Genomic DNA, 20,496 nt, shown 5'->3' on the forward strand with positions numbered 1-20,496 from the left:
TACCAGATATCAGGCCGTCCATTTCACTAATTAAAAATGACCCCAGCTCTCTGCCAAACCCACTCTTGCTCAGTCATGTGTCTCTTGATCTCCTCTTTAGTCCATCATATCTGTGTCACCAGAGGGCAGAGGGAGTTACTGTATAAGTGTGTTTGTGTACAGTGTGGGCGTGCATCGCCCTTTGCCAGTGTTTGCCTGACCTGTGCGTGACTGTATTGGTCACAATGCTCCCAATTTGCCGGCTGAAGAGTTTTTCCTATGAATCCATGTGGGACAGCCGATGTGTTGATGTGTTCAGCGAGCATGAAGTGACTCAGCGCCACACACTCGCACTGCAGCCGCCAAACGCTGTACACTGTTTTACACTGTTGTACACATGTCAGCGCTTCAGAAGTCATCAAATCTTTGCTCCCACTCGCTGTCCAGCAACACTGAGCTCATGATCTTCATTCCGTTGGGCATGCTTGACAAGTTATCTTTGTCTCCTCTGACTAAACACATCTTGGGAAGGGTAAGCTTTATTCAACTTCAGTCTTTGTTCTCAACTGGAAATGTGCTGTTCTAATACCACTGTAATAGGCTGAGGCTTCTCTGCTATCAGTTGTACAGAGAAGTGCGGCAGTGTTGTATGATGTGTACACAGGTTCAGTGCTACTCTCAGGGTTAGCACACATGCTAGCAGGATGCCCTTTGGTGGAGTGGAGGAAACAGCAGTCGAACTTTCGAGTTGCTCAGAGAGGCAGCAGGAAACACAACAGCTGGGGCTTCTATCCCTCTTTCTCATCCTCTATCTCCATCTCTCTTTTTTACTCCCTCGTCTCTCAGTCTGTCTCCCTCATGTTCCCTCTTTCCTTTCTCTCATTGTCTGTAATTAGAGATGGTCCCATGGCTCAAGTGGCCTAGCATGTGTTGTAGCTAGGTAACCTCAGTCAGATGCTGGCTGCAGGCCCTGGGGGTTTCATTAGATGTGAATCACAGTCCCAGTGGGCCCAGTGTGGATTCTACAGTCTGATCTGGATATTTTGCATCAGAATTAGTCCTGCTCTATATTCAGGCTTCATGTCAGTAGAGTTGGGTGTTTGAAATGTTTTTGTACTTTATTCCTATGTAACAAAAAAGCCAAACTTCTCAAATACATTGGTCTTTAAAGAATTAGTCAGACATTTTGGGATATGTGCTTAATTGCTTTCTTGCAGAGTGTTAGATGAGAAGATCAATACTTCTCTGGTATCTGTACGGTGCATACATAGCTGTAGCCAGCAGCTTGTTAGCTTTGTTTAGCATAGCATCAAGACTGTAAACTGGGAAACAGCTAGGCTTGCTCTGTCCAAAGGTAAAAAATCCACCAGCCAGCACTTCTAATAATGTGTTCACACTACAAGCGCCACAGTAACAGGCTACAAGGCATTTTCTCTGGAAGCTGGTGACATGTAGCTGCAAACTGACGCCCAACACTTGTCACTACAGACAGCATTGATTTGCTACAAATCAAAGTTGAGCTGGCCTCAACTTTTTCAGTGCTCAATTGATGCAGTGAATCGTCAGCCATTATGTTTTAGTTTCCAGCTGTGGTACTGAGTTATTTAGCTTAGTTGGGTGATGCTATGCTAGCTTCATGTGCATTGTGGTGCACATAGGGATGCAATGGGGCGGCAAAATGTGATGTTAAAATGGGGCTCAGATATATTGATCAAAAGCACAGTTTTTTGTTTGTTTGTTTTTACAGAATACAGCCTTTAGATGATGTTCAGTTGAGGTGCTTTGTGGCAAGTAGCTGACACACACAAGCTGTAATGATGAAACTAGTTCAAGAGCAATATGTACGTTTTGGAGAATGTCAGAAGAATGTTACAGGTTCTCCGCAGCTGTCTGAGCAGAGTCTGCAATAGAGAATAATATTGTATTATCTGCATATAAGTGTGCATGACAGTTACAGATAAAAAAATACCATTGATATAAATTGTAAAAAGAACTGGACCAAGAATGGAACCTTGTGGAATACCCTTATTTATCAATAAAAATTCTGAAGGAATATCTCCCAGGTTCACTGACTGCTGCCGATCAGATATGTAATTCTGGAAACAAGCGTGAGCACCTAAACCAAAACCAGTATTACTAAAAAAAAGATAAAAGAAAGGAATGATCAACAGCATCAAATGCCTTAGAGAGATCCACAAAGATTTACAACATTTTACAACCAAGATGACAGTGGACACAGTGCTATGAAGAGGCCTGAACTCAAATTGATGAAGACTCAGAACAGAGTACACATTAACTAATTTCTTGAGCTGACAATTTACAATTTACATTTTTTCCAAACAAGACCATTTGGATAGGGGTCTGTAGTTATTTGTATCGCTCCTTTCTTCACCCTTTTGCAGGGGGACAACATGAGCAGTTTTCCAGAGTCGGGAACTACACCAGTGGAAATTGAAAGATTAAAAATGAGTTAGTTGCTCAGAAATTAATGGAGCGGAAAGTTGAATAAAAAAAAGGATCCAAGATGCCTTCCCCAGGGGATTTCTAAGGAGGGCCCTAGTGATTTCACAGACAGAAACAGGGTCTTGAGTAAACTGAGAGACACAGCTTGGGGGAGGTGTGTATCGTGATTATGATAAAGAGAGACCCCCTCTCAATGTTACTGTCCTAGAAAATGTGACCAGCGACTGCAAAGTGTCTATTGAAGGCAGAGCAGATCTCATCATGGTCCTCCTCCAAATAATCATTAAACTTAAGAGTTGGTTATTAGTTTATACAACTTTCCAAAATTTTGTCTGGTTTGAGTAAGGGCTAGAGACCAAATTCAGATAATAGTCAGATTTAGCTTTTACCTCAAGGGTTGTGCATTTATTTCTAATTTTTCTAAATGAAACCCAGTCAGATGCATCCTTGGTGCATCTAGCAAGAGACCAAGCTCTGATCTAGTCCATGGTTTTCAGGGAAAACCATGGACTAGATCTGGTTTTCACGATGATCCTTTTAATAGGTGCATGCCTATTTACGACAGAGAGGAACGTATTTGTGAAAAAATGTACTTTTGTTACAATTCATGATGACATTCTCCTCGCCAGGGTGCTGAAGGGGGCATGGGAGTTCGCCCAACCAGTCCACATGTGTTTTGTGGATTTGGAGAAGGCTTACAACCGTGTCCCCAGGGGCATCCTGTGGGGGGCGCTCCGGGAGCATGGGGTTGGTGGCCCCTTGCTTCCTTACCGAAGGAGCGCGAGTCTGGTTCACGTGGCCGGCAGTAAGTCGGACCTGTTCCCGGTGAGAGTTGAACTCCGCCAGGGCTGCCCTTTGTCACTGGTTCTGTTCATAACTTTAATGGACAGAATTTCTAGGCGCAGCCGAGTGGTGGAGGATGTCAGGTTCAGTGACGGGAGGATCTCGTCCCTGCTTTTTGCAGATGATGTGGTCCTCCTAGCTCCATCGAACAGTGACCTCCAGCTCTTGCTGGGATGGTTTGCAGCTGAGTGTGAAGCGGCTGGGATGAGAATCCTCCAAGTCTGAGGCCATGGTCCTCAGCCGGAAAAGGGTGGATTGTCCACTCCAGGTTGGAGGGGGAGGTCCTGCCTCAGGTGGAGGAGTTTAAGTATCTCGGGATCTTGTTCACGAGTGAGGGTAGGATGGAGCAGGAGATTGACAGGCGGATTGGGGCGGCGTCAGCAGTGGTGCAGCGCTGAACCGGTCCGTTGTGGTGAAAAGGGAGTTTAGCCAGAAAGCGAAGCTCTCTATTTACCGGTTAATCTACGTTCCAACCCTCACCTATGGTCACGAGCTCTGGGTAGTGACCGAAAGAACGAGATCGCGAGTACAAGCGGCCGAAATGAGTTTCCTCCGCAGGGTGGCTGGGCTAAGCCTTAGAGATAGGGTGAGGAGCTCGGACATCCGGGAGGGACTCGGAGTAGAGCCGCTGCTCCTCCACATCGAGAGGAGCCAGTTGAGGTGGTTCGAGCATCTGGTAAGGATGCCTTTCGGGCGCCTCCCTTGGGAGGTGTTTCGAGCATGTCCAACCGGGAGGAGACCTCGGGGCCGTCCCAGGACACACTGGAGGGATTACATCGCCCGGCTGGCCTGGGAACGCCTCGGGGTTCCCTCGGAAGAGCTGACGGAAGTGGCTGGGGAGAGGACTGTCTGGGCTTCTTTGCTGAGGCTGCTGCCCCCGTGACCCGGATAAGCGGAGGATGATGACGACGATGACAACATTCTCTTCAAACCTGTGTTCCTAACACATGCAACAGAACAATGATCACTAATTACTAAGTCGAAAACACCACTTGCTTTAACATTGTCACTCATGTTAGAAAAAATGTAATCAATGAATACAGATCATAGGGTTCTTCTGATAGGTGCCACTGATCAGTTGAGTTACTTTGCAGCTAGAAGTGACCTCCTTTAAGTCAACAGAAGTAACAGTCAACAAATCAATGTTAAAATCTCCCAGAACTATCATCTCTGAGTTAGTACACGGGGAGAGTAACTCTGCAAGATCATGAATAGACCCAGCATCGGCTGAAGGGGATCTATAAATCTCATCTACAACAATAGAATACTCAGGGTAGCTTATTCTCAGAGGTCAAAAAGGGGGATAGAAAGCCTTCTCTTTACCACCAGAGACCAGGCTGGGCTCCGAGAAGGTTTAAGACCATCATCCAGTCTCACTAGATCCTCAGTCGAATTAGCTTGGATGTCAGCTTGCTTGGAGCACAGCTGAGTCGGATGTTGCAGAAGTTCATCTGTCAAAGTTTCTATTGATTGCAACTTAGTTTTAATATGGATGAGCTCAATAGTTGACACCATTATGCTGACCACAGTTTTTGGCTTTAGTATTGGATAAAATGCCCTTTAAAATGCTATTAATTGTTGTCACCGCCACCACAGAAGGCCCCCCTCTTAATTCATTAGTGGTAAAATACGCCATGACGTCAGGTGCTTGTTTGCTCTAAACTGAAGTTTTTAATCTCGAGGCATTAAAAGCGCTCCTGCAAAAGTGCGAGGCAGTCAGCAAGGCAAAAGCAGCGAGCAAAATGCTTCACTCTTACTGAAAACCATTATAAGAAGCCACCCCAGGCCAGTAAAACACGCTCTGTCTGATGGGAGCCTAAAGCGCTCCAATAAACATTACATCTCATGTGTTTAATTTTGTACAAAAACTGCAGAAAGTTACTGCTCCCAGCCAAGAAATATTTAGGAAATTATTGTTTCTACGCTTCATTTTTTTTATGTTTAAACAAACCCAATACAACATGGTAATAAGTGAGCATTAGGGGTGCTGTTATATGGATTTTCTTACCTGTTAGACAGAGCCAGGCTGGTTCTTTCCCCCCTTTTCCAGTCTTTATGCTAAGCTAAGCTAACTAGCTGCTGCCTATATAGCTACATGCAGATATGAGAGCTGTATCAATTCAGGCATTTAACTGACATGCAGTGTGATTTAGAGCATGTGAGAGAAGATGAGCTCTGATCGTAAAGGGTCATTTACAGGATTGACTGAATACAGTGCTGCATTTGCTAAATAGAAGATTTTACTGCCTTTTTCTGTGTTGTGGAAAACAAAGAAATAGGCCTATAGTGAATAAAGAATCGTGGAGGGTTTTTTCTTCCAGGGAAATTGATTTATCCACCAGCACTTGAGGTTCTGTCGTCCAGTTTCATTAGTGTAATAGCATTCTTGGCAAAGCAAAACACCTTTGGAGGACCCTCTCTGTCAGATCTTCAGTGATCTAATTGTGGTGTATTTTAGCCCATTAGTGATCTTTTCAAGTTTACTGAACATCCATAACATGATTTGTATGGGTCACAGTCCGTTATAATGGAATATTTGACAGAACACAAAAAACTGTTGATGTTGTTGGATATTGTTTCTGTCACTGGCGAGATGCTGGGGGTCAGAATCAATCAATTATCTTCAGTATCTGGCATTGTTTTGTCTTGTGTTATGATGTCTGCAGTGTTATGATCTTGTATTAATGTAACACAGTATTAACTTATGATCCCGAGTGCTTTAACACCCTCGAGTGCGCTTGGCAGAGTGGAGAGTTTTTGGACTGTTTACTTTAATAGTGAGTAGTGGCCATTGTGGTGTCACATTGGCATGCAAGTGTTGCATCTCCTGATATGGAGGTAGAACAGACTGGTGGCATGCGAGTGTCCTGTGTCTAAAAGTGCACAGGTGTGATCAACGCTATACTGTAGACCGACCCTCCCAGGTTTTTGATTTGACTCTGCACTCTTCCCTCTTTAAAAAAGGATGATGCGGCTAAAACAATTAGTCGATTAATTTATAGTCAGTAGACACATAATTGAGAGGCAACAATTTGGACATTCTTTAAGCAAAAATGCTAAAACAATTCACTGGTTACAGTTTTGCAAATGCGATATTTGCAGGTTTTCTTAGTTGACTTAAAACTAAATATCTTTTATATTGTGGCCTGTTGGTTTTGGCAAAGCAAACTGTTTTAAGGTGTCACAGAACTACAGTACTTTCTGAAATTTTGTAGACCCAAATTTTACTTGATTAGTTAAGGAAATAATCACCAGATGAATTGATAATGAAAGTAATTGTTAGTTGCAGCCCAAATAAAAAGACATTTAGGAATGTAATGAAATAATACAAAATATTTACCACAATGTAGAGATGATATTTTATGTTGTTTTTTTGTTGTTGTTGTCAACAAATCCCTCTAAAAGACCAAAACCAACAATGAACTGATGCTACTAACAAGTAAACCTTTTGTCGATATAGCAAAAGCTGTTATGACCTCTATTGACCTCTTTGCAGGTTGCAAAATGCAAGGTGCGCCACACTGCCTTTTTTTTTTAATTGAATGCCACCAGTGGAAAAAAATGCTTGCTGCGCCTTTTTAGTGTTGCCAGGCATCACCTCCTTATTCTAACCTTCCCATGTAATCAATCTACCGTTTATTTATTTATTTCAATTATTTGACAGTAGTTAGTATCTAGTTCCTAAAATGTTCAGGCAGAGGGTACTTGCTGTAGCTCTGGTTGAGGGTGAGAGGCTGTCAGCGAATACTTTGTTGGACACAGGGAAACATAGATCTGTGTGGGTACATGAGACCCTAAAAAAAAGGGTGGATCACGGGGAATACCACCAGTTGGTCCAGGAGCTTCGCCTCGATGATGCTGTTTCCAAGCATATTTTAGGATGACTTGGGGGCAGTTTGACAACCTGCTGTTCGTCGGGCCGTATAGCTCTGGGCATCGAACAACCGCTGCCACCAGTTTCTCCTCCATTGTTTAACCACTGTAAACTTGTTGTCATGGCAACAGAGGACCCACCTCTCAAATCATGCAATTGTACAATGGGAAAAAAGATGACAAAAAACAAGATGACGTGGGGCATTTTTCCACTTTGAGCTGAATTTTTTTAACTCGAGGGGTTCAGAGCACTCTGGCAAAAACATCAGGCACCTAGAGCGTTGAAACGCGGGATGCGTTGCAACACAAAACCCACATACTTATTAAAATCAATTACAAAAGACGCTTCCAGCTGCTAAAATGCTTTCTGTGTGATCAGGGCCTAACACTCCGTTTCCATCTTCAGTCTGACGCTGCGCCCAATATGACTGATTTCTGTCAACACTTTCTGTCAAGAGGTTTGATTTTTCTCTAACCAGTCACCTTAAACCCACGTGTTCGCCTGCATCTAACGTCTTTTCAAGTCCACAGTGATGCATAGCCATGCCAACATACCTATTTTGCCGGGCTTTTAAGAGTGGAGTGAAGCGAAGTCAAACAAACTACAATATTGGGCAATATTGAAAAGACATTCAGAACAGCCTCCATAGCGGCATCTATCATGTCTATAGTGCTCACTGCTGTTGTTATTACTACTGACAACGCTTAACAACAGCTTGACAATGCTGTTAATCCCGCCCATGATGCTGATTGGCTAATCGAGTCCCCCCATGATGCTCATTGGTCACTCAATCAGTCAACTTGAACTGGAGTCGGTGAATTCAGAAGTCTGGATCCAGGCAACCAGAAACTATTAAAAACACATTAAGGGCCTTGTTCTTTAATGAGCTAATTGTTGATGTAATCAAATATATACATAGAATGACACCAACCTTATCCATTTAACAGCATGAACCAAATTGTGTTCATGCAAGTAACATTCACGTATTCAAACATTTTATCCCTGTTACAAAACAACAGTCCTGCAGTGAATCCTAACCCTTCATGAAGGTTACAGTATTCAGTTTTTAAAGAAACTGTCTCAGTGTGTCTGTATATTGCAGGGCTATTGTATTAGGTAAAGTGTAAGCGCAGCAGAATCAGAAGTTAGTCCACCATCAGTCTTTTCATACTGCACAAGGTGACTCTTTAGTGACTATAAAATGAGAGGAAACAATTGTTGGCAATGTCATTTTTTTTCAAAGTGAAACACAATGGGATGTTGTATTGATTCCCCCTCGTAGTCCAATTATTGTATGCTGGTTTTCTAAGCTATGCTCGTTGGCCTTTGTGTGCTTGTCAGTGTGTACGCCTGCTGACGTCATTGTGTGCATGTATACTGATTGATTAACCAAAGGCAATGCCGGCACTCATTTGCCAGCACTGGCAGAACTGGGAGACATTGATCTGTCAAATCCCGTTCAGAGAGCCCATTCAGAGAGAGCTGATAATTGCTGTCTGCAGTGAAGAATGCCGCTGTATCATTACATTAAAGTAATTACACAAAATAAAGCAGCCAGTCTGGACTATAGCTTTATTGCCTTTGTTAATTTGACATATTGTATACAGTAAATGCTTATAGAGGCTTCAGCTAAACCCATCACACCCACTGAACGCAGTAAACTGTAGTATGTGTGGCCTCTACATAAAATTTCTGGCCGAGATAGCTGGAAGTACACAGGATTCATAAACATACACTGCTTTCAACACATTATTTTGATTATTAAGTGTCATCTTAAAATTTAAAGTGTTTCCTGGTCATAATCTCACTTTGATTTTTTCATTGCTTTGATTTTCTTGCAGAGCTTTGCAGACGCCACATGCAGAAGTCATTTTTAGTGAGAATTCAGAGGCACTAGATCACACTTCCTGATCAACTGTCATCATGCGCAGCATGAGGAGGTTTTTGCCTCCGGGGCCGAACTTAATTATAGTCTGCTTTTCACCTTCATTTACCTTGACCTCATGTTGCCACTGCAGGGTTTGGATTCAACTAAAAACTGTTATATTTAAGGGCTGAAAAGCAAAACAGCCAAAAGCTCACTGGTTCCAGGTTCTTACATGTGAATATTTAATGATTTTATTTTTACTTCTTTACCCTTATTTGATAGTAAATTTATGGCTTTATATCTGTGACTAAAATTTGGACTAAACAAAGCATTTGACTGTCAGCTTGAGCTTTGGAAAACATATGGCATTTTACACTATTTTCAACATTTTATAGACACAACTGATGAAAAAATTAATCAAGATTATCTACAGATGAATTGCTAATGAAAATTGCAACCCTAACACATTTAATAGAACTGGAGTTAATATTCAAAAACACTTGACAAGAGTGTCTTGCTCAGATGATTGACTTATCTGAGCACATAGAGTGGAAAAGAGCACATCTTAAACACACTAGTTGACATATTATATCTAATTTGTTTTAGGGAATCACCGATTGGCAAATTCTGGGCTGATACTGATGTTTAAAATAATATTTTATTTTTATTTATTTATTTTTTTAATAATCTTTATTATTAAAAAACTGACCTGTTTTAAAGTTATGAAACAACACATCTCCTTTAAACAGCTCTATTTATTTAAAGCAGCTGTGCGGAACTTTCCGCTTTCGTTGATTATAGCGCCCCCTTTGGTTGAAGCGGTATGACACCCACAGCCTGGTGTCGTAAAATTCCGACTGCAGCCTTCGGCTTCATTCGTAAAATCTCGACTGCAACCGGCAATTACCGCATGCATTTGTTTTGGAGAGCGAGAGGAAAATCGTAAATGCTCTGTTGTAGCTCTGAATTTCTTATAAACTGAGACAACTGCCTGCTGTGTATTTGTGTTCATGGTCACAGTCACAGGTAATTTTGTGGCGTTTGTTGTAACGTTATTAGACAAAAGCGGTTCACATCAGCTAACGTTACATTTAGCTTGCTTATAACTTCCATGTCGTGATATATTGAAGTGAAACAACGTCTAACAAGTTGCGGTATATTCTCTAAATAAAAACAAAAATTACATACCTGTCGATTAGGAAAAGGGCCAACTTAAAACCTTTCAAATCTCTCAGCTCTCTCCACTTGGTGAATGCCCGACCGAGGTTTACACGCGTTTGGGCTCGAGCCCTATCACTGTCCCACTGTTCCTAGATGGTGCTCCTTCTTTATCCGCCATGACATCGAAAGTACAACCAAGTCCTTATAGACACATCTGGTAAAACTGTTAAGTGTTCAGCAATGCCCGTTGCGTGCTGCTTACTTGAAGAACACTCTCTGTAAACATGGCTCGTCTTCTTCTCTCAATTTATTGGCGGATCATAAACAACTTCCAGGTGCATACCACCACCTAGTGTACAAGAGTGTGCAATGTGTCCGAAATCATTCACTACTCCCTACTACATGTCATTTAGCCTGTTTCTTAAATCCTACTCATAAACACGGCTCCTTCTTCTTCTGTGGTTTAATGGCTGCGGGCCGCTGCGGGCCTGCAGACTTACTTCCGCCTCCAGGTGCCGTATTCTGGTTTGCTGACTTCCGCTGTGTCCGACCCACCCAAGCTACGCTAAATAGCCATATAGACAAAGGCTTTTTTGTTGCTGTTGGGTTCAAATAAATATGCGGATCTTCAAGGGGGGTGATACGAACTAGGGACAGTTTTATAAATGGTAAAAAGTTCCGCACAGCTGCTTTAAGTCTCTCACCAATCATGAGAACATTATAATTTATCTTCGCCCGATATTTATTTTTATTGAATAGACCTGAACACATCATAAAGTAACTATCTTTCCTCCTGCTGATTTCAGCACGAATTTGCCTGTGCGAAATGGAGGTAACCCAACAGAAAAACATCGGCCACTGCCATTAGTTAATGTCATCTTATTTTCCCACAGGCTAAAGGCAGTCAACAAGGTGAATATCTATAAAAAAACTATTTATTACCAGATGCAGTTGGACAGAGGCTAGCTGTTCCCCCTGTTTCCAGTCTTGATGCTAAGCTAAGCTAACTAGCTGCTGGCTGTTGCTTCTTGGATTGGTCTACTCATCTGCAAGAAAGCAAACAATGGTTTGCAAGTTGTACCCTTTATGTATATCATGAAACTTAATTTTAGCAAATTTCTCACAAAAAACCCACAATATAATATTATAGGTCACGTTTCATAACACCTAAATTTTCAAGCTGATTTTATTATCTCAGACAGCTTTTAGTTTTTATTGCAAAGTGATGCATCAGGACTTTTCCAACCATTGTCCTGGTGAAATGAGGATAACTATCCCACAGTTTGTCACGTGCAGAGCACACACCCTGGATGATAATCCTCAGAAAGGGGTTAACCCTGATCAAACACAATATAATCCAGGATTTAGGATGGGCTGCCCAGAAAACATTTTTCCCGGCGGAAAAATACAAATCTGGGCTTTAGTGGGATGTCGAATAAAGCTCAGAGCTTGTAGTTTTATAGTGATCCTACAGGTCGGACATACAGTGTAACTATTCAGTTCTCGTCTGTGCTGCTCAGTTGGTGTGTTTCACCAGTGACATACTGTAGCTGCATTCCTCTGCTGCTGCTCCTGTTTTATAACGGGAACATTTAAAGCAGTCATGGTTTCATTTTGTGAACTCATGACTCAGTTGCAGTCTGGAACTCTGTGTTTTGACTCACGCTGTACGGCTTTAGCAGAATATTTAACTTGCTCAGCTTAAATGAGCTGTGACGTAACAGCAGCGCGAGTACGAGACACACATCACAGCTTCAGAGTGTCTGATGTCACATCACAAAGAGATTCTTTGAAGTGAATGTGCTTTTATTTATTTATCTTTTTACAGTAACCACAATACAGTTTCAGAGATGCATACCAGCTGCATTACACTGGAGCTCTGACTGGCAATAGAAATCTGTCACTTCATTACTAAACCAACTTTTATATGGCTTTAATTTTATAGATGTAGGAGTTTGTAGTGTGTTACGTGCTCTTAATCTACAAAGTTACTTCCTTTTGTCTCATTTTTAATATAAGGTTAATGGTGTACCATCAAATGACCAAACGGAAGGTTTCAATGACTTTGGTCCCCTTGATGATGAAAGCAAATATGGCATTTCGTCGATGTAGTGAAGATAATTACTTCCTGACGTTTTGGTCTGAACAACATGTGTCGAGGCGATACAGTGAGTTCAAATCTTTTAGCCTTCCTCTCCTCGGAGTGTAACCTCTTTAAGGGAACACATGTAAACTCCCCAGATCACACACTCGCACACAGACATAAAAAGCTTCAGCAGCTGCTTTTGGTGCTTTCTGGAATTTTCAGGCCGGCCCTGTTGGCCAGATATCTTACTTCCTAACTGGCTTTGTGTGTGTGTGTGTGTGTGTGTGTGTGTGTGTATGTGTGTGTGTGGGAGGGGAGAGGGGCAGGGGGGCTTGTTTTTGGGGCTGGAGGACGGTTGCGGCGCTCTGAAGGAGTGTTCTCCCAGCGTGGGAAAGACGCTGGTCTTTTCTCTGCCTCTCAGGGACTAAAGTAGGCCAAAGAAGGGCTGAGAGGGACTAACTTCTTCCCTCTGGCTCCGACTTCCTCTGCTCGGGCTACAGAGGCAAAGCCATTCCCCTCTGGAGCTGGGACAAGAGGATTTGTAGGAGCGAAGCAGTCGGGCTAGTAGGAGTTCCTGTGCTCTGAGAGGAGATGGGCAGCAGCTGAGGAGATTTTCTCCCAGCCGGGCTGAACAGCACAGAGTCGGGTAGGGCAGAAATGTATCACTCCGGCAGTGAGGAGTCAGACCTGGTAAGTTTGAGTAAACATGCTTTCTGCTACTCAAACAGTATCCTTTCACACTTTTCTGAGCCCAACTCGGCTGTACCTCTCACTCTTCATTCTCTACCCTCTGAACAAAGAGGAAGGACTCGGACTGCAGGAGAATGGAGGTTATTAGTGCAGGATTTAAAGGGGCGTTATTATACACTTCCTATTTTTCTCCGTTGTCGCTGGTTTGCCTGAAAGTTAGTGAGAGTCATGCTCAAGATGCACACTGTGACTCCCTCGTAGTGTGCTGTCTGAGACGGGGACGCTCATTTAAGCATCTTGTCTGAATTTGCGAGCACGGCTGCATGACCACGGCTAGCTTAAAGTGGGGAGCTGAGGCAGGCAGAGAGAAGGAAAGAAAGTAAACAGCTGGGGTAAGCTTAGTCCTTAATGTACAGAGACCGGTAGAGAGCACAAAAGTTGGCTTTGACCTGGAGAAAACATTTTGTCTTAGCCATGAGAGCCAAACATAGACTCTCTGTAGGTTTTTTGTTGCTCTTTTTGTATAACTTTGGGCACCATCAGTGTAAATGAGTGGATGTCCTGTGCTTGTAAGTTTCTACTTAGTACTTCAGACATTTCCTGTACTCATATTGTGTGAATGATATGGTGGTGAAATATTTTCCTGTGATAATAATCAGTAATTGTCATCAGCCACACCCGTGTATTATAGTCTAATCAGCCTCTAAAAGCAAGTATGAAACAGTAGTTAACACAGAAAGCCCTGTTCAAAACCTGCAGGAGTTTATTATAAATTCTAGTTGAGTTATCAAATATGTCAGGCTGATTTCAAGCAGACTGGGTCTTGGGTTTGTACATTTCACTAAGTAAACATCAGTGCCTTCAATGAAGAGTTCAAACAAGACGACACAGAATACATTTAGTTTGATACTGTGTAACTGTGTAGCATAAGAAAAGGGAGACACCACAAGTTAACCTGAAACCAGTCAAGAATAACTTACTATATGAGTGACGACCAATTAACGCTGTTAGTTTCTATATTATCTAGGTCTTCAGTACGCATGTGTGTCTGTGGCGTGTCCATTTTTGAGAGTTTGTTTGCAGCAGATACTGTTGTCTATATTTCTAGTTGATAGGGATGGGAATTTATAAGATTACACTGATACCAATGCCATTTTCAATTTCTGCTTACCACACCAGTTCTTTATAAACTCCCTCATTGATTCCTGGTTCATTTTTCTATGTAGGGACAAAAGTAGGCCCACACAGGTTTTCCTGCCTGGCGTTTATATCATGGTATATTTACCCTCAGTAGTGTCAGTCTCAGTCACAGTGTCAAATACATGACATGTTGCATTGAGAGATGTGTCAGCATATTGCTGGTGTTTCAGTCCTCACTGAAACTGGTCATTTGACGGACATTACAAGCAGCAGTAATGTCATTTTTCTTCATTAGCTGCATTGTGAATCGTTTCTTCATCTCTGCCTTGACTCCTTCCTGTTGCAAGTTTCCATCAGCGTATACACATGAGATTTAATGTCATTGTGATATGAGACTAGACATCTTCTTAGATTTTGGATATCAGAATATTATAAGTGTTGTCTTTTCCTGGTTTTGAAGGGTGCATTACAGTAAAGTGGTGTCATTTTCTGAACTGACCAGACTGTTCTAGCTCCTCTGTTATTTTCCTTTAACCACTTAGTCATTATATCCACATTACTGATGATTATTTATCAAAAATCTCATTGTGTAAATATTTCTTGTCAACCCTACAATATGTAGGTTTCCTCCATAGTGTCCAGCCCTGACGCCATTGTTTGTAATGCACACGTCAGGAAAAAAACATGCCGGCATCGATAATAGGAGCTGATAAGCTCAGTGGCATATGATTCAAATGGACAGAAAAAATTGGAACTTAGTTACTGGAACTGGTTCTTGATTTCCTCCTGGATGATTTCTAGTTGTGGGTGTATGAAAATCTACCTGCTGCTCAATCTGTTGCTGTTTGTTTTTCATTTAGGTCTTGGTAAACCAGTTACTCATGCACACAGTATGATTTTTATCTGTTCAGGAGTTGTACTTTAAAGTACTATGTAGTATAACACGCAGTAAGTGGAGTTTTAGTTTGAATCAATTGTCAAAATGATCAAAAACTCACTGATTACAGCTTCTATAATGTGACTGTGATGCTTTTATTTGTCATATTTGATAATAATCTGAGTATTTTTAGGGTTTCAGGTATGATCTAAGCCCCAAGGGTCTCTGATAAAGGGAAATAGCTATACGTTAATGGTTACTTTAATGGTTAATGTGGGCTTTTTATGAGAGAGGTTTTTTGTTTTATTTATCACTGAATTCTGGGAAACCCCCATGCCTCTGCAGCAAGATCAATTTTACATAAATCACAATTTTTGCCAGGAATTGGTCCAGAGTATATCATTTATCTCTGTATGAAATAAAATAAATGAAGCTGAAATCATTTTGCTCGAGCATGGTCCCATTTGTTGGACGGTATGTTTTGCTCCACTGGAGATGGTTAGCAGCTCGTTCTGCTCTCTTAGCCAGTTCTCATCAATCATCCGCAGCCCACTTCATACACCAGGAAACTGCCGGGATATTGATGACGCAAGCACAAAATAGCAGCGCAGAGCAGCCCCTGGCCTCTCTCGCTGTATTCGCCTTGATCAGCCATCATCCTATTATGGTGCTGTGTTTCCACAGAGGGACCTGAGAGGGAAGGAACTGCCAGATAAACTAGATCTCGCTGTGAGGGGATTCACTGTAAATGAGAGCAGCGCTCCTCAAGGGACTGCTGGCTGCAGGTATTTCCAACTGGAGGAGAAGAATTGGCACATATTTTGCAGTTGTAGGGGTCCCGTCACCCTGCATTTGTCTTGTCATACTGCTGCAGGGATTTGAACTGCTCTCTGTGAGGTGCACCACCAGATAGTACATGTTCATTTAGGTACCTGTTAGCCAGAACAGCATGAGGTTTTGAAGGATGGCTACCCAGTATCTGGACTAGAGTCATCAATATTTTGTGCCAGAGTCTGAAATCTGTGAATCTGATTAACTTTGGGGCTCTCGCAATGGCTCTACTTTGGTCCAGACTAAAATATGTCAACAACTATCAGATGGATTCCTATAAAATGTGGTGCAAACACTGATTTTCCCCAGACCATGAATCCTGCTAACTTTGGTGATCCCCTTTTCCTTTACCTCCACCAGCAGGTTGATATTTTTGTTTTCTAGTGAAAAGTTGCAACATCTGTTGAATGCATTAGGCTGATTTTGGTAGCTATCCATGGCACCCAGAGGATTAATCTCAGTGATGTTCATGATTATATGACCTTTCATCCAGCACCACCATCAGGCTAAAATGTTGTATTTGTCCTATTCTTTGGTTCATGACTAATAACCAGCAAATGTGAGGACATTCCTATCAGTTTAGTGCTAAAATATTAGCCTGCTAACATCCCGGACTAAGATGGTGAACATGGTAAACATTATACCTGCTGAACATCACCATGTAAGAATAATAATAACAAATGTGCATGTTAAAGGGACAGTTCACCCCACATTTAAAAATTCATATTTTTCCTCACACCTGTAGTGCTCGTCATCAGTCTAGGTTGTTTTGGTGTGAGTTGCTGAGTGTTGGAGACATCAGCCGTAGAGATGTCTGCCTTTTCTAGAATATAATGGAACTAGATGGCACTCGGCTTGTGGTGCTCAAAGTGCCAAAAAAATACATTTGACAAACTCAACAGCAATGTCTCTTTCCAGAAATCATGACCTGGTTACTCAACATAATCCACAGATGGTGTGAGCAGTTGCATGGAGGAACTATTTCCTTTCTGCCAAACTACATCTGCCAACTGTATCACTGTACAGAGGGAAGCATGCATCTATTCATGAACAAGAGGCTTGAGACAGTGCAAGTTGTAAACATTGATGATGTCCTTGTCAGCAGAGCTGGAACGTTAGCTAGCTCAGTGGTGCTAGGTGAGCTAGTAGTAGATGCATGCTTCCATTAACACAGTGATACAGTTGGCAGGTGTGGTTTGGTAGAAAGAAAATAGCTCCTACAAAATTGCTCACAACAAGGTCTGTGGATTATCTTGAGTCACCAGGTCATGATTTCTGGATAGAGACACTGCTGTTGAGTTTTCAAAGGTATGTTTTTTTTTTGCAATTTGAGCACCACAAGCTGAGTGCCATCTAGTTCTATTATCTTTGAGAGAAGGCAGACATCTCTATGGCTCGGCAACTAACACCAAAACAATCTAATCTTCTGCCTTATTTTGATAATAAGCTTTTTAAAGAATTATTTATAATTGGTTTTTTTTGTCTTCCTTGTACCACTTCTTTAGTATTGTGAAATTTTATCAGTGATTAAGTTTTACAATAATAATAGAAGTTGTGCACAAAAGGTTTGTAAATGTAGCATATATATAATAGACATAATTTAAGATAAAATATTCAAAAGGTGTATACAGTTTTAAGTCCCCTTACCATGTGGTTGGTTTCTAAGTTTCTAGCAAGTAACTGTGTGCTCTTAGATCATGTGATTGACAGCTAGTGGGTCCATCACCTCAATGGGATAATGCACTTATCCAATGCACTGGCACATCATGGGATGCTGGGTAAACACTTTTTTCATAGGCCTGTCAGTGTCACCTTGACGTCCATGCGGCCAATCCCTCTTTTGCCACGCCAGAGGGATCATTACTCCTCCCCCCTCTTCTATCTCTCTCCTCATTTCTCTCTCGCGCTCACTTTATTTTTCTTTCACAGATGTACAGACAATCTGTTTCTCCTTCACTCTCTTCCTCGCTTAGTATTAATTCCTTTGTGTTAAATATTAGTAACTATTCCTTGTGGGAGTCACACATCTCTCACTCTTGGCTGTCATGTTTGCTCTCATTGTCTCTGTGTGACGACGGAGACGCCGTTTGTGCACCATTGATTTAATTGACTTTGTGTTGCACTGAGTGAAGTGGCAGTGATGGACAGATGGTTGGGGAAAGAGGCTTTGGTTCCAGCCAAGAGTGAGTCATGCCAAGCCTGAAACTGCTAGCACACTCGCTCAGCCTATTGTCAGCCCACTGCAGTCGGCTACAGTCCGTCAGCCAGAACTGAACATGACTTGGCACAAGCACTGATCTTCATTCTTCGATCATGATGCATAATGTGAGGTATACTGTGCAGTCTGACCATGCTGCCCCATTAGATTCACTGCTGACGCTACTCTGAATTTTGGCTGTTTGGATCATTTTGTTGGCAGGTCTGAACTTTAAGATGATGAAGTTTACAAACTGCACAGTAAACGGTTGGGTCTTTCATACTCCTTTAACCACTTGAACTGTAGTCTATTTTTACTCAGCTTTTATTTCCTTTTATATTTCAGGATTATGACACAGTGTCACTACATGTCTCAGCTGAGCAGGACATTTTATTTTCTAGGAACGAGTAAAGTTAATACACTGCCAACAAAATGCCATTTATCGGAATGTGTATGGTACTTTATATAAGACAAGACTAAGAGTGTACAGCAACACTAGCAACTCTGTGAGGCTTTACTTATAAGGGGTGGGAGTATCTTGGCTCCTTATGATTCGTTTTGAGTCTTATTCAGAGGGCTACGTGCAATTATCAATGCATCTTGATGCATCAAAATGTTTAATATCTAAACTTGATTTTTTTTTTCTCACTGTGTGACTACCTGCTACTTTTAAAACATAGCCTACTTGTATTGAACCACAAGTCAAATTAACATGAATTTACTTCCATGATCTTTTATTTATTTATTTGTTTATTTGAATGGGACAGTGCACATTGACGAACATGTTAAAACATGTAAAGATGCCGGATTGTAGCTTGACGCTAATTTCCATCCGTAGTGCCATTAACATAAAAACAAATTAAGACAGTACAACATTTCACAGTAAGAAAAAAGGAGCAGTAGCAATAAAACAAGCACTAACAGTGAAAAACAAACCATAATATACAGACAGACAGATAAATTGCAATACAGATTGACTGTGGGTGGAGAGCTAGCCCACAGGTAGGGAGACCATAAGAGTTTCGTTTTGAAGAGTAAAGTGCATAGGTGCTGGGTAAAGTGTCAAGTGCTAAAGTGCATGAGTGCCAGATGAAATTGCACAATGCCCTAAGGTGCCAGATGAAATTGCACAATTTCACAATAAAATACAGGCATAGCCCAGCATAGCTTAGAACAGAACAAGACACACAGGTTTACGCCTGTTATGTCTGACCATCCCATTGGTTCAGCTATTAGCAACGTACAGCTCGGTCTTACAAAATTGTTAGAGGTGATCATAATGTGAAGAATTCGGTTTTACATTTCCGCATAAGGACACAATCTTTCAAGAGGAGAATTGCGATGCCTTTAAGAATTAGTATTGTAGTACTTGCGACCTTTTTGAAGGTTTCAGACTCGGTCTCGGACAAAGAAGACTGAGGATTTTGTTTCAAGACCACAACTGCAGGGATATCACTAACTTGCCTGTGTAAAACAAGAGTGGTTGATTTCATTTCCTTAGTGTTTGTTTCATTTGTTTGCTCATTGAAAACAAAAGAAAATTTCCACACATAAAGTTTACTTCTCCAATGCTATTTGATTATTCTATCATGACATTTCTCATGGCAGCAAAGTGGTACAGTGGTTGGCATTGTCGCCTCAAAGCAAGAGGATTCCTGGTTCAAACCCAGGGTGGGGTAGCCTCTCTGGGCGAAGTGTTCTCCCCATGTCAGTGCAGGTTTTCTCAGGGTACTCCTGCTACCTTCTGCCATCCAAAGACATGCAGCTTAGCTTAATTGGTGAGGAGCTGGAGACCAAGGAGCTGGTCCCGTAGGTGTGAATGTGTCTGTCAGCCAGGATAGGCTCCAGAGGAGCTCACATCAGTCTGGTCTTGACCTTGTCTTAACCCCACTAAGTTTTGGTCTTGTCCCAGTCTCAATACACTCTGGTCTTGGTCATGACTTAGTCTTGGGGTCGGTGGTCTTGACTGCAACACTGCAAAGAATCTATTCCCCCCTCACCCACCCACGAGTAATTCTTGGGGACAGCTTTGCTTTTGGCTCAATCCTGACATACTCACAATGATAATAGCGTGAGCAGTTATGATGTTTACTGTAAGCACCATCTTATCTACCTCTGTTACTTCAAAAAAAATGAATGGAGACATTCTGTGCATTCAGTTTGACATAGTGACGACAGTGACAAGAGCGGGCATGATTTTTGGCATACCATGCATCAGCCACTGCAGTCACAAGTGCTTGGGATTCATTGTGTTGCAGTACAAGTGATGCACATCCTTTCCCTTCTTAAGGAAACTATAGAGGCAAGGACACCATTTGTAATCCCCAGAGAGATGGGAGATGAGAGCAGCAGAGTAGGGGTCAGTATGGGATAGCAAGAAACAGAAAAAGGGGATACGAAGTGAGAATGGAAGAAAGAAGAGTGAGAGAACATTTGGGGCACTGCAAGGCGAGGAGACATTAATGTGGACGTGCGTGAAAATAAAATT

General features: G+C 41.9%; 1 protein-coding gene across 2 annotated transcripts in view; it reads left to right on the top strand.

Moving 5' to 3' along the window:
- The window catches only part of cacnb2a (calcium channel, voltage-dependent, beta 2a), a 97,937-nt gene that overhangs the window by 37,455 nt on the left and 39,986 nt on the right, over positions 1-20,496 (top strand). The window contains exon 1 of one of the 2 annotated variants that reach the window (XM_050057106.1): positions 12,678-12,963. The exons of the other annotated variant lie outside the window; for it this stretch is intronic. Within the exon in view, the coding sequence (XP_049913063.1) occupies positions 12,931-12,963 (33 nt within the window). The 5' untranslated portion in view covers positions 12,678-12,930. Of the gene's footprint in view, positions 1-12,677; positions 12,964-20,496 lie in introns of those variants that run through there. 2 annotated transcript variants of the gene reach the window in all.

Source organism: Epinephelus moara, chromosome 11 (genome assembly GCF_006386435.1).
Source record: "Epinephelus moara isolate mb chromosome 11, YSFRI_EMoa_1.0, whole genome shotgun sequence".
NCBI lineage: Eukaryota > Metazoa > Chordata > Actinopteri > Perciformes > Serranidae > Epinephelus > Epinephelus moara.